This window comes from Argopecten irradians, chromosome 11 (assembly GCF_041381155.1).
Source record: "Argopecten irradians isolate NY chromosome 11, Ai_NY, whole genome shotgun sequence".
NCBI classification, from domain to species: Eukaryota; Metazoa; Mollusca; class Bivalvia; order Pectinida; family Pectinidae; genus Argopecten; species Argopecten irradians.
Genome location: NC_091144.1, coordinates 25,622,533 through 25,635,178, shown reverse-complemented (window position 1 = coordinate 25,635,178; position 12,646 = coordinate 25,622,533). Strand labels below are relative to the sequence as shown.

Below are 12,646 nucleotides of genomic sequence, written 5' to 3'. Positions count from 1 at the left end.
TCTTAGACATTCGGCCAATAAAGCACACATTCCATGTCCATGAATTGTGTGGTTAGTATGTAAGCTATAATAAAATCATATATTCCATGAATGTGTCTGATCTCTAGTATCTTGATAGCACCATAAGTGCTGACAGGAATGAAGTCTCATTTCCCGTGTAACTGGGTAATCGTTCATACCATGGCTTTAACGAATTTCCGACAATCTTCGGTAAGTATGTGTTTCATTTCCGAAGATAGCCGGACATTTCACCGGATGTTGCATTGGTCATGACTTGAATATCTATATTGCGATCAGTTATAATTACTTAGAATTAATACAATGATATCGCACACTTCTGTACAATCAAGTACATTACAGAGTCCTACTATGAGACTATGAGACATTCAATATGAGCTAGTATCTGTCCATCCTCGATATTCCAGGGGTTCCGATCACTTACGATCTCTACACCCCTGGACTATCTCATAGTAAAACTGGAGGCAACAGAATAGAACAGGTAATTTAGTCATTTGGTGTTCATCAAAATAGCCGTATAACGGTACACTGCGGTTGACTGTGGCTTTGATGTTAGGCGTCGCTCTCTCTGTTGTCTTCAAAGGAAATCTTTGCTAGCCTGTGATTGGTCAAATGTTTTCTACGGAAGCCTGTAAGGGTCACATTGAAAAAAATATTATGTCGTTGTGACGACTTAGTATGTCGTAATAACGACTTAGTTATGTCGTAATAACGACTTAGTATGTCGTAATAACGATAATAATTTATATGGACACATGTACATACACCGTGGATAAGGTTAACGGAATCGGGGTGCGCAGGAGGTGCGTACCTCTGACTTAGGGGGCGCTGTGTCATGAGGCGGCATTGGGGGGAGCTCGAAGCGAGAGAGTGGCCGACGGTAGTTGTTTACATTTTTTCGATGCTATCATAGACATAGATAATGAGAGGAAAATTAAAAACCAACAATTTTTGCATGTAGAGTTCATATAACTATGGACCCATAGACCATTTTTAGGGGTTTCAGAGGTCTAGATACAAAAATAGGTAAAAATCACATTCTATGTGTATAGTACAATGTAGAATAGAGTTTTTACCGATTCTCAGATCCCTGTGCATATATATACATTATCGGGCTGCATTTTGTCGGACTAGTATAGTTTCCATGTGAATTTTCGTTTTTCTTGTTTTATGAAAGGATCTTACAATCATGTCAGATACATATTACTGTAAAACCAACTTGCCTCTATACTGAACAAATATTTCCCCGTTACACACAGGAATACTTATTTCAAAACTATGACTAAAGAGTTTATAACTTTTCACTAACGTTTATCTTTTATTGTTTGTTTTCAAAATAATTCAGATATTTGTGTAACAGATGATAGAAAAGATGTTTCAGCAGGGATCTCATCGTTCCAACTCAGCTGGGACCACCAGAGAATCTTTTTTTCCCTTTCCACTAATATACCGGTTTCTCTTGTCAAAACCTGAAAGGTTGCCCTAAATGCGGTTTAAACGGGTTGGTCACAATTTTCGTGAAAAATCAATAACATTAGTTTTATAAATTTGACCTCTACGATAAATCGCAGCATTCGAGGAAATTTCCGGCAATACGTGGATATCAGAAGTTGCTATAGTGGATCTCAAACTAGGGGAGGTAATCCAAGTATAACCTTTTAGAATGGGCGAAGGGAGGTAACTCATAAATGATGTCCTGATCAGTTGTGATGCAACATTGAAATTGTAGTCTAAATATTTGAAATACACGAAGACAAGTACGTCCTTGACATCATTAGTTACTGATAATATATTTATTTACTGCTGTATATTGGCTGTGAAAAGAACAAGAATAAAAAAAGTCAGTACTATTGACTTTTTAATAGAGATAGGCATATCAAAACAGACTGTGTAATCATATGGCTTACACTACAGAAACAACTAAATAGAATTTTATAAAATACAGAATCAAAAACAAGTAACATGATCTACAGTCGTACCGGCCGACAAAAATAACAAAATACTACAAAACAATCATAATCAAAAAAAGCAAATACAGAAGATTCCATTTCCATGAATATTTCTATGAAATAATAGAAGATGCTTCTATGGAAAATCTATGGTTTAACTTTCGTATTTATGCATGGGTATATATCGTATGTATGTACATAAGATGGAAAGTTTAGGGGATAATTGGCATCCATTCCTAGTCCAATTTTAATATGGTTTACATCATGGACATAGTGGGTTATTATGACCAAAGAATTTCTGTCAAATCCCTGCTGGTTAAAAATGGAATGAAATATTTCTTACAACAGTTGTTTACCGAGATATATTATACCTCAAATGTATGAATGAAAAGAATGGTGTACATTTCAATGATCATGTGAAAATCATTTGATCTGGATAAGTAATTGCATGTAACAAATATGGTATCTAACACACAATCTGGGATGTATAATTCATATCTACCAAAAGTAAATAAGAAGTAATCTATGTCACAATTTGTTCTATTCTATGAATATTAACAAAGTGGAATATGAATAATGAATTCATTCTGATGTACCAGAGTTATTTCCCTTGGGTTCACTCTGTATATGGTCATTAAGTCTAATAGTTGATCAAATGTCAGCATGGACTTCTTTACAGATACAATCAGTAAGTATATAATATAGAAAGTAGACGAATTCTTCACAGATAATGTTTTGTACACTAGAACAAAAGTACATTCTGATTTATTTTGTCAGTAAACTTTAGGTCTATCAGAGTTACTCCCCTTTGTTTCACTTTGTCAGAAAACTGAAAAATCTATCAGAGTTACTCTCCTTCGTTTCACTTTGTCAGTAAACTTTAGATCTATAAGAGTTACTCCCCTTGATTCTTCCATTGTTATAAGAGTTACTCCCCTTTCTTTCACTTTCTCAGTAAACTGTAACGAAGGGGGTAACTCTGAAAGGTCAGACTGTAGAACTAGGGTATTCTGTCAAATTACAAAATGAATTACAGTTAAAATAGGTAACATCAAATCATAGCCTCTATAAGCATGATTTTACAATGATTCTGGATCACACATCACTACTGACCCTGTTAACTTGCATCATAATTTACTACAAACCCTGTATTTCATAACGGCCATATAATGAGTAAAACTCTGATAATACATCACATTGGTGATACAAATGGTATCATGAAAACATCATTTGTTACCGTATTCAATAAATGTACTCTTTGTAGTAAGATGACAATTACCATCACATGATGACGAGCTTTTTAATACAACATTGCAATGCAGATAGGGATAAAAATAACTACCACTTACATTCTAGATTTTACATTGCTATGGGAAGTTGAAATGAAATTCTATTCCGTCATTTAAAAGATTAAACAAATTTTCCATATTGTCTTCCTTGTACAAATTCAAATTTCTGATCATATAATGATTAAGCGAGAAATAAAGACAATTATTTTCGTGTTAATAACATATTTGCATGCCTATTACCTTGGGTGTGAAACTCTGATTCGTCAAATATCAAGAATAGCTTGAATTGTACATTATTTGCTTCATTAAGCCACATCACTAAAATGTCAACTCTCTAAAATCCAAATAGCAAAAATGTTAAAAAAAAAAAACCTGTTATATGATGTATTTAAACAGTAGTGAAAACATCTGAAGTGTTATATAAAGTTGCATACTTTTGCTGATTGTTGAGTTTGATAGCCTAGGGTACAAATGAATCATTATACTCTCAATCAACTACACATTTTATTTTACAATTAAGCCAGTATAATCACATTTAATAGCAGAATTCATCCGCCAGTAAGTCTTGAGATTTGAATACTTTTGGGGTGAACAAAAAATGAATTTTTATATCAATGAAAATTTTGCTTCCCCAACTTCAGCCTTAATTTTAAGCCAAAAAAGTGAGAACATTATACAAGTTTTGACAGAACTGTAAGCATAAAAATGATACTTAGTAAAATACTCTACCAATACTCTAATATAAGATGCTCTTTTAACACATGCTCATCAGCAGCATTTGTCCAACATCAGGCTACAATAACACATTATAACAGGACACGTTCAAAGCTATATACAAAACAATGTCCATTGTCCAATGGCAAGGATGTGCAGCAAGGAAACAAATCTGTTATGACATGGTCATCTCTGAACAATGGTCAGTTAATCAAGCTCTGCCTCTAGAAATTTCATGAATGCAAGAAGAGGAAGGAGTAAATACACGGTTTATAAATAGAACGTACTTAAGAATCTGGTGATAAATATTATCTATGACAGTTGTGACCCTGTGGTCAATAAATACATACTTTGATTTAAATACTGCGGGGAAAAATGGTCAATATAAAAAATTATTGCCTTTAATTGAAAATTTGTTTTCTATTAGAGTTAATTCCCTTTGTCATAATATAAAAACTGCATGTTTGCAGCCAAGAATAAAAGTTAATAAAATGTTACATTCTTTTAAAGTCATCATATGATAAATACCAGGCATTGATTTTACGATCTTATCTAATATTTAACTTGCTACTGTACATTTGCCACTGATCATGAACAGGCTATTGATTTTACTTGTAACTGTATGATAAAAGAAAAATATTGTGCATATAACGAACAGCACAAAATACAATATAAATACGCTATCATACCATCACATAGAGTAGTGTAAAACATGTTTAACTATAAAACGTTTAAAGCACCTTGCAATGGCATTTTCCTCATCTTCATACTACTTCTTTTGTTTTGAATTACTAGACAACTCTGTAATATGCAAATACAGAATAAAAATAGTAGAAACTTGTTTCAACGTATTTTAGAATTTTCTTTTTGATAGCAATTATCCATTTCTTAATGTTCCAAAATTCAAACTTCATATAGCAATTATCTATATTTATGGTATATACAACCTATTTATACAAGACATATAGCCTGCATGCATATTTACCCTGTAAGCTTCTAGCATCTGTATAGCTTGAATTGTACATTATTTGCTTCATTAAGCCACATCACTAAAATGTCAACTCTCTAAAATCCAAATAGCAAAAATGTTAAAAAAAAAAAAACCTGTTATATGATGTATTTAAACAGTAGTGAAAACATCTGAAGTGTTATATAAAGTTGCATACTTTTGCTGATTGTTGAGTTTGATAGCCTAGGGTACAAATGAATCATTATACTCTCAATGCAACTACACATTTTATTTTACAATTAAGCCAGTATAATCACATTTAATAGCAGAATTCATCCGCCAGTAAGTCTTGAGATTTGAATACTTTTGGGGTGAACAAAAAATGAATTTTTATATCAATGAAAATTTTGCTTCCCCAACTTCAGCCTTAATTTTAAGCCAAAAAAGTGAGAACATTATACAAGTTTTGACAGAACTGTAAGCATAAAAATGATACTTAGTAAAATACTCTACCAATACTCTAATATAAGATGCTCTTTTAACACATGCTCATCAGCAGCATTTGTCCAACATCAGGCTACAATAACACATTATAACAGGACACGTTCAAAGCTATATACAAAACAATGTCCATTGTCCAATGGCAAGGATGTGCAGCAAGGAAACAAATCTGTTATGACATGGTCATCTCTGAACAATGGTCAGTTAGTCAAGCTCTGTCTCTAGAAATTTCATGAATGCAAGAAGAGGAAGGAGTAAATACATGGTTTATAAATAGAACGTACTTAAGAATCTGGTGATAAATATTATCTATGACAGTTGTGACCCTGTTGTCAATAAATACATACTTTGATTTAAATACTGCGGGGAAAAATGTAATATAAAAAAATTATTGCCTTTAATTGAAAATTTGTTTTCTATTAGAGTTAATTCCCTTTGTCATAATATAAAACTGCATGTTTGCAGCCAAGAATAAAAGTTAATAAAATGTTACATTCTTTTAAAGTCATCATATGATAAATACCAGGCATTGATTTTACGATCTTATCTAATATTTAACTTGCTACTGTACATTTGCCACTGATCATGAACAGGCTATTGATTTTACTTGTAACTGTATGATAAAAGAAAAATATTGTGCATATAACGAACAGCACAAAATACAATATAAATACGCTATCATACCATCACATAGAGTAGTGTAAAACATGTTTAACTATAAAACGTTTAAAGCACCTTGCAATGGCATTTTCCTCATCTTCATACTACTTCTTAGTTTTGAATTACTAGACAACTCTGTAATATGCAAATACAGAATAAAAATAGTAGAAACTTGTTTCAACGTATTTTAGAATTTTCTTTTTGATAGCAATTATCCATTTCTTAATGTTCCAAAATTCAAACTTCATATAGCAATTATCTATATTTATGGTATATACAACCTATTTATACAAGACATATAGCCTGCATGCATATTTACCCTGTAAGCTTCTAGCACTTAAAAATCAGGCAGTGTTAATATTATGTGTGTAAATTTGTATGTTTGTGCAAAAAACTATTTACAAACTCTGCATCATTAAATGATGTTTTCATTAAATATTAATACATATACATGTTATCGCAGCTCTTTGAATGTGTAAATTGAAAATCATGATATAATGTAGTTGTCTACTTGGCTACACATTATTCTCTATTACTGAAAAGTATTGCTAATGAAAAATACTTTAGGTATACAGTGTATTCAACAACCGCCCTTTACACACATACTCTACAGTTGGTTACTATTGCAATTGCGAGTCTAATATTTTAGCAATTACACAAAACATTGACATTGTCACGGAAATTTTGATCCGTTAAATAATAATAAGTATATGAATTTCAAAAACTCTTGCAAAAAAAATTTAAAAAAACTTTGATTCATGAAAAATTTACTCGTTTATATTGGAACAAGTTTTTGGTTCACAAATTACCAGCTATATGGTAACACATGAGATGAGTTGAGACACAATAAGTTAATCAATAAAAAACACCTCAAGGTTTACATCCATTTAGCTTATCCTACACATTATTTTGCTAAGCATGCTCAGAGAAGGCTTTTAATTAAAGGTCATTTTCTCCTCTTCTAATTATAATTACACAATAATGAAATCTTACTAACAAGAGGAGATAACTCTGTACACAAAATGACACAAAAGTCAGGGTCGAGATAAAAATATTACTAACACATAAGCTTCTTTGTACAAAATTGGCACGACTTGGGTGATGCACTACTCGGGCTTCCTGTATAATCTTATTTACAAATAACAAACAATAAACAATTATTTCACCATCATTTCAAGCTATTTGTCCAGCTTTAGGACACAATTTTCTATAAACATGTACAAAATCGTTTTTATTAAACAATTTTAAATATAGTCTGTTTATTTACATGAAAATCATTTTACATTTGAAGATGATTTAAAATTGTCAGCTGGGATAGCTCTCTGTTCATGAAAATAAAATTTTCAGATTTGGTAAAATTTCTCTATAAGATGGCAGAGAATAAACTCTCAGCAGAGAAAACATTCTACTTTTATCATCCAAACTTTTCCAAGGGGAAGGAACTCCAAATTGGAATTTCGGGTAATTTTTTCGATACCTGCATCTTTCATGATTTTGGTTTCCTGTTTTAAACAAAAAAAATGTCTATGAGACCTAAATGTCTCTTAATGCTTCCAAAATAGCCAAGCATTATGGCATGGGGAAAGGACTGGACATTTTTTTAGGACAAAACATTCTACCTCAGTTAAAATCTTTAAAATAATTCAAATCACGAAGTATTATTTTTACTGGAATATACACAAATCTAAGTCTCAGTTGATATCTATCAATGGTAACTGTATGGTGTAGCAGTAAAAACAATTCTACATGTTAATTAGTATCACTAATGTAAAATATGCATGATTCTGATTTTATGTAAACAGATTCGAATTGACAGATCACCAGTGGTCGATTGAACTATCTGGGTTCTGCACCTGCCTTATATTTTTTTTATGTATGCTAACATTGAATAGTTACACAGGCTTTTGCAAGCACGAGGTGTGGCTATATATATCTACTGCCTGGCAATTAGTCGATTATATTTATTTGAACCAGCAGAAAATTCATATGCTTAAATATTATGAATTCTATTGTCATTGGATGACAAAGCTCTCCTGCAATGTGATACTAATGTGAGCTAGATTCATCTCTCTCACATTACAACAATTAAATCATACTAAAAAATGTTTTAAAAAGGGTTTATGAATTAGTATTGGGACACTTATTTCATTACAGCTTAGATTTCAACTGGCATTCATACAAAATGTAGTTCTATAACTGCTTTTGCATATATGGTAATGATTTTAAGGATATTCACCTGCAAAAAACTGCAGTCCTTGCCCTTTTTGTAGACGGTAATTTTATATTTTTAAAATAACATACCATATTTATCAAGTGATTTTGAACTTAAAATCATCTTCTATCAAGGAAGTTAAGCTTTTTTACTTGGAGAGTCATTTCATTTCCCCGAAAATTAATAGCATAATTCTCAAAAACTAATTATGTAATTATCACTTCAATCCCTACTGCAAAGAGCAGATAACTTCAGCTAATCTCAAAATACACTAATCAATGTCTAACAAGAGGCCCAGAGGGCCTGTATCGCTCACCTGGTTTGTAATGCCAAGTAATGTTCTGAATACAGGTTCATTGTTTCTTTGCTGAAGGAATTCTAATATTAACCTCTAAACCCCCTATTGGGCCCCACCACTCCTGCCCCCTGAGGGTCAGAGCCAAAATTTATACAAGTTCTGTCCCCCTTCCCCAAAGGATGTTTGTGGCCAAATTTGGTTACATTCCATTCAGAACTCTATGACTAGTAGCGATTTAAAGGATTTACCTCTATTTCCCCTATTGGGCCCCACCCCTCCTGCCCCCGGGTGGCCAGAGCCAAAATTTATACAAATTCTGTTCCCCTTTCCCCAAGGATGTTTGTGGCCAAATTTGGTTACAATCCATGTAGAACTCTATGACTAGTAGCGATTTAAAGGATTTACCTCTATTTCCCCTATTGGGCCCCACCCCTCCTGCCCCCGGGTGGCCAGAGCCAAAATTTATCCAAGTTCTGTTCCCCTTCCTCCAAGGATGTTTGTGGCCGAATTTGGTTACAATCCATGCAGAACTCTAGGACAAGTAGCGATTTATAGGATTTACCTCTAGTTCCCTTATTGGGCCCCGCCCCTCCTGCCCCCAGGGGGTCAGAGCCAAAATTAATAAAAGTTCTGTTCCCCTTCCCCCAAGGATGTTTGTGGCCAAATTTGGTTACATTCCATTCAGAACTCTATGACTAGTAGCCATATAAAGGATTTACCTCTATTTCCCCTATTGGGCCCCGCCCCTCCTGCCCCCGTGGGGACCAGAGCCAAAATTTATACAAGTTCTGTTCCCCTTCCCCCAAGGATGTTTGTGGCCAAATTTGGTTACAATCCATGTAGAACTCTATGACTAGTAGCGATTTAAAGGATTTACCTCTATTTCCCCTATTGGGCCCCGCCCCTCCTGCCCCCGGGGGACCAGAGCCAAAATTTATGCAATTTCTGTTTCCCTTCCCCCAAGGATGTTTGTGGCCAAATTTGGTTACAATCCATGTAGAACTCTATGACTAGTAGCGATTTAAAGGATTTACCTCTATTTCCCCTATTGGGCCCCACTACTCCTGCCCCCGGGGGACCAGAGGCAAAATTTATACAAGTTCTGTTCCCCTTCCCCCAAGGATGTTTGTGGCCAAATTTGGTTACAATCCATGCAGAACTCTAGGACAAGTAGCGATTTATAGGATTTACCTCTATTTCCCTTATTGGGCCCCGCCCCTCCTGCCCCCAGGGTGTCAGAGCCAAAATTTATGCAATTTCTGTTTCCCTTCCCCCAAGGATGTTTGTGGCCAAATTTGGTTACAATCCATGCAGAACTCTATGACTAGTAGCGATTTAAAGGAAATGTTGACGACGGACGGACGGACGGACGACGGACGCCGCGCCATGACATAAGCTCACCGGCCCTTCGGGCCAGGTGAGCTAAAAATAAATATAATGCAATATTAAAAATGTTAAATAAGATTTGGGAAATATTTAAAATGACAAGAATTTATTCTGTTATACATTAAAGAAAACAGCATGATTATAATACTTCTTACAACAATTAAGTCCTAGTATTGGCCTTTAAATCAATTCACCCCTGAAATTTCATAATAGACTGGTCTAGTCTTTGATTAAGAAGAGCCTAAATGTCTCTACAGGGGTGAATGAGTTAAATTGAATACTTACTTAAATTCCCCTTGATTGTCAATATCATAATTGCATCCCGTGTTTTATTCATAAGATTATAGGTAAATGTATATTGACAATAAAAGCAGAATGATATCAAAACTAAGCAAAAGTTCAAAATCTATTCTTTGGATTAAAATAAAATATTGCTTCAAAATACTGTATTCGACCAAATAAACGCTCATGTCCCTATTAGCGCCTCTCCCCCATTTGACGCGTAAATTTCAATTGTCCGGACATGAAGACTTAAACTATCAAAAATGTATAGGTTTGTGATTTGCTTTGCAATAATTTCGCCATTTTAAGAACATTTTCATTTTATCATTTTTCTAAATGCCCTGGGAGCTTATTGAGACAAATATGGTAACTTATTTCTTTTTATTCCGTAAAGGATGAACAAAAGTTGCTGTTTTAGAACATTTGGCTCTAAAGTTTAACACTGGAATGCTGGACTACAAAAACTTACAATAATTGGGAATGTTTCAACAGATATACATACAAGGTGCCCTATAATTAAATATCACTAAAATTCATAGCAAAAATTATCGTTTCCAAGCATAAATATTACTTTTAAAATCTATATTTATATACATATAATCAATATCATATTCTATATCTAATTGACCAAGGAATATAAATAACTATCATATTTATCCTATCTCACAGTGTTAAAGTAACCAAAGTCGGAGGAGCAACACACAAGAGAATTACTTTAAGCCAATTTGAAATTGAAAAAATTCACAAAAAATGAAGGTGACTATTTTTTTTAACACAAGGTTATTCATATGAAGGGCTTGCATTATTTACTTATTGGTTGCAAGGGACTTACATGTTGATGATAATTTATTGGAAAAGTGTGGATTTTCAATTAATATGACATCAACATTAACAGATCTATTTCTTCCTAAATATTGGTTAAGATGGAAATCCTGATAATTTTGATATAATTAATTTTATATCTACGGTACTTTTTCTTCTTACAAGATTGGTGATTATAGCAACCTTGTAGCATTTAAATATCTGAAAAGTAAGATTATCAATATACTTACTTTCATGATACAGAGTAAAACACAGCATTATGCTACTTTGTTTGTTGGTTTTGTTTTTTGTCATAACATGACCTTCCTTTGTCACAGTACTTTGTGTGAATTCTTCCTCTTTGCTTGGATTGCTGTTTTTTATCATTCAGATAATTACCTAGCTAGTCTTAAACAACATACTGTAAACAAACTTTGTTTTGTGTGCGATTTACTTTCGTGAATTTCGAAAGTAAATTTGCAAACGTTTATCTTCACAAATTAGCATTAATATTATTTATTCTGCTAGAAATTTCTGGATAGTTTTCAAATCCACAAATGTTAATCTTCACGAACTTGTTTTGAAATGGACATCACGAAATTTAAAAGCCGCGAGAGATGGTTGGTGTACAGTACCCTAATGCAATACATTTGAATCGTTAAACTCTTTATAGACAAGCCTACTTCTGTTAATATATATTAATCGTCTTTTTTTTTTAAAAATCTGTTCATAAAATGTAACACTTAAAATATAACAAGATTATATATTTATATAATATGTATTTGCTAAGCCAGTGCGTATTTTGTAATTATTTTTCTATCAAATCTTCAAATACATCATAAACATTAAAGCATTTTTTCTCCATTTTAAAGCAACAACATCACATCACTTAAAGCTTAAAGAAACTAGCAACAACTTTTCTGTGAATTGTTTCATCTTTTAAATTTTTTCATAGCCTTTGGGTAAATTGAAGATATATATATCAAAAAGAAACACATTCTTAATACCTGTTTGTAGAAATGGTCTGAATACCAGAAAATGATAACCTGGTACCTGTGAGCGAATTCAAACAAATTCAAAAGCTTAATTTTCAGCAGCAACATTGAGCCTTGTAGTCTGTTGTTTGTATAGTATCAGTAGAGATAATCTTTGTAGTTTTTCAGTTTTTTAAGTTGTTTCTTCATTTGTTTAACAAAGTCCACTGGTTGTACCACAATGGAGATATCCCTCCCAACAGCATTAAGCAAACGCTCAATCTGAAACATACACATCTTTGTCAAAAAAAAAAAAAAAGAAATGAAAAATTCAAAAATTTTGTAGTCAATCTAATTAAAATTAGACTCTTAACTCCACTACGATGCTCTACAATATGCTCCAATACAAGATCTAACAACTCCCCTTTCATATGATACTAACTACTAATCAACAAGAAACATACAAGTCCTAAGTAGGTGAGTTACTATTCTGAAAATACTGGTATGATCAGACAATTCTGCACAAGCATTTCTCTCTTAACAAGGCAATTATTGTACATTTAAGCAAGTATATCTCTTAAAGAACTTTGAAATATTTTTTTAAACCTGAAAC

General features: G+C 33.0%; 1 protein-coding gene across 2 annotated transcripts in view; it reads right to left on the bottom strand.

The window, feature by feature from the left end:
- Positions 1–4,983: 4,983 nt before the first annotated feature.
- Positions 4,984–12,646, bottom strand: part of LOC138335117 (uncharacterized) — a 79,619-nt gene continuing 71,956 nt past the window's right edge. For both annotated transcript variants that reach the window (XM_069284044.1, XM_069284045.1), the window contains exon 10: positions 4,984–12,315. In XM_069284044.1, coding sequence (XP_069140145.1) covers positions 12,193–12,315 — 123 coding nt within the window. In that variant the 3' untranslated portion in view covers positions 4,984–12,192. The remainder of the gene's footprint in view (positions 12,316–12,646) is intronic.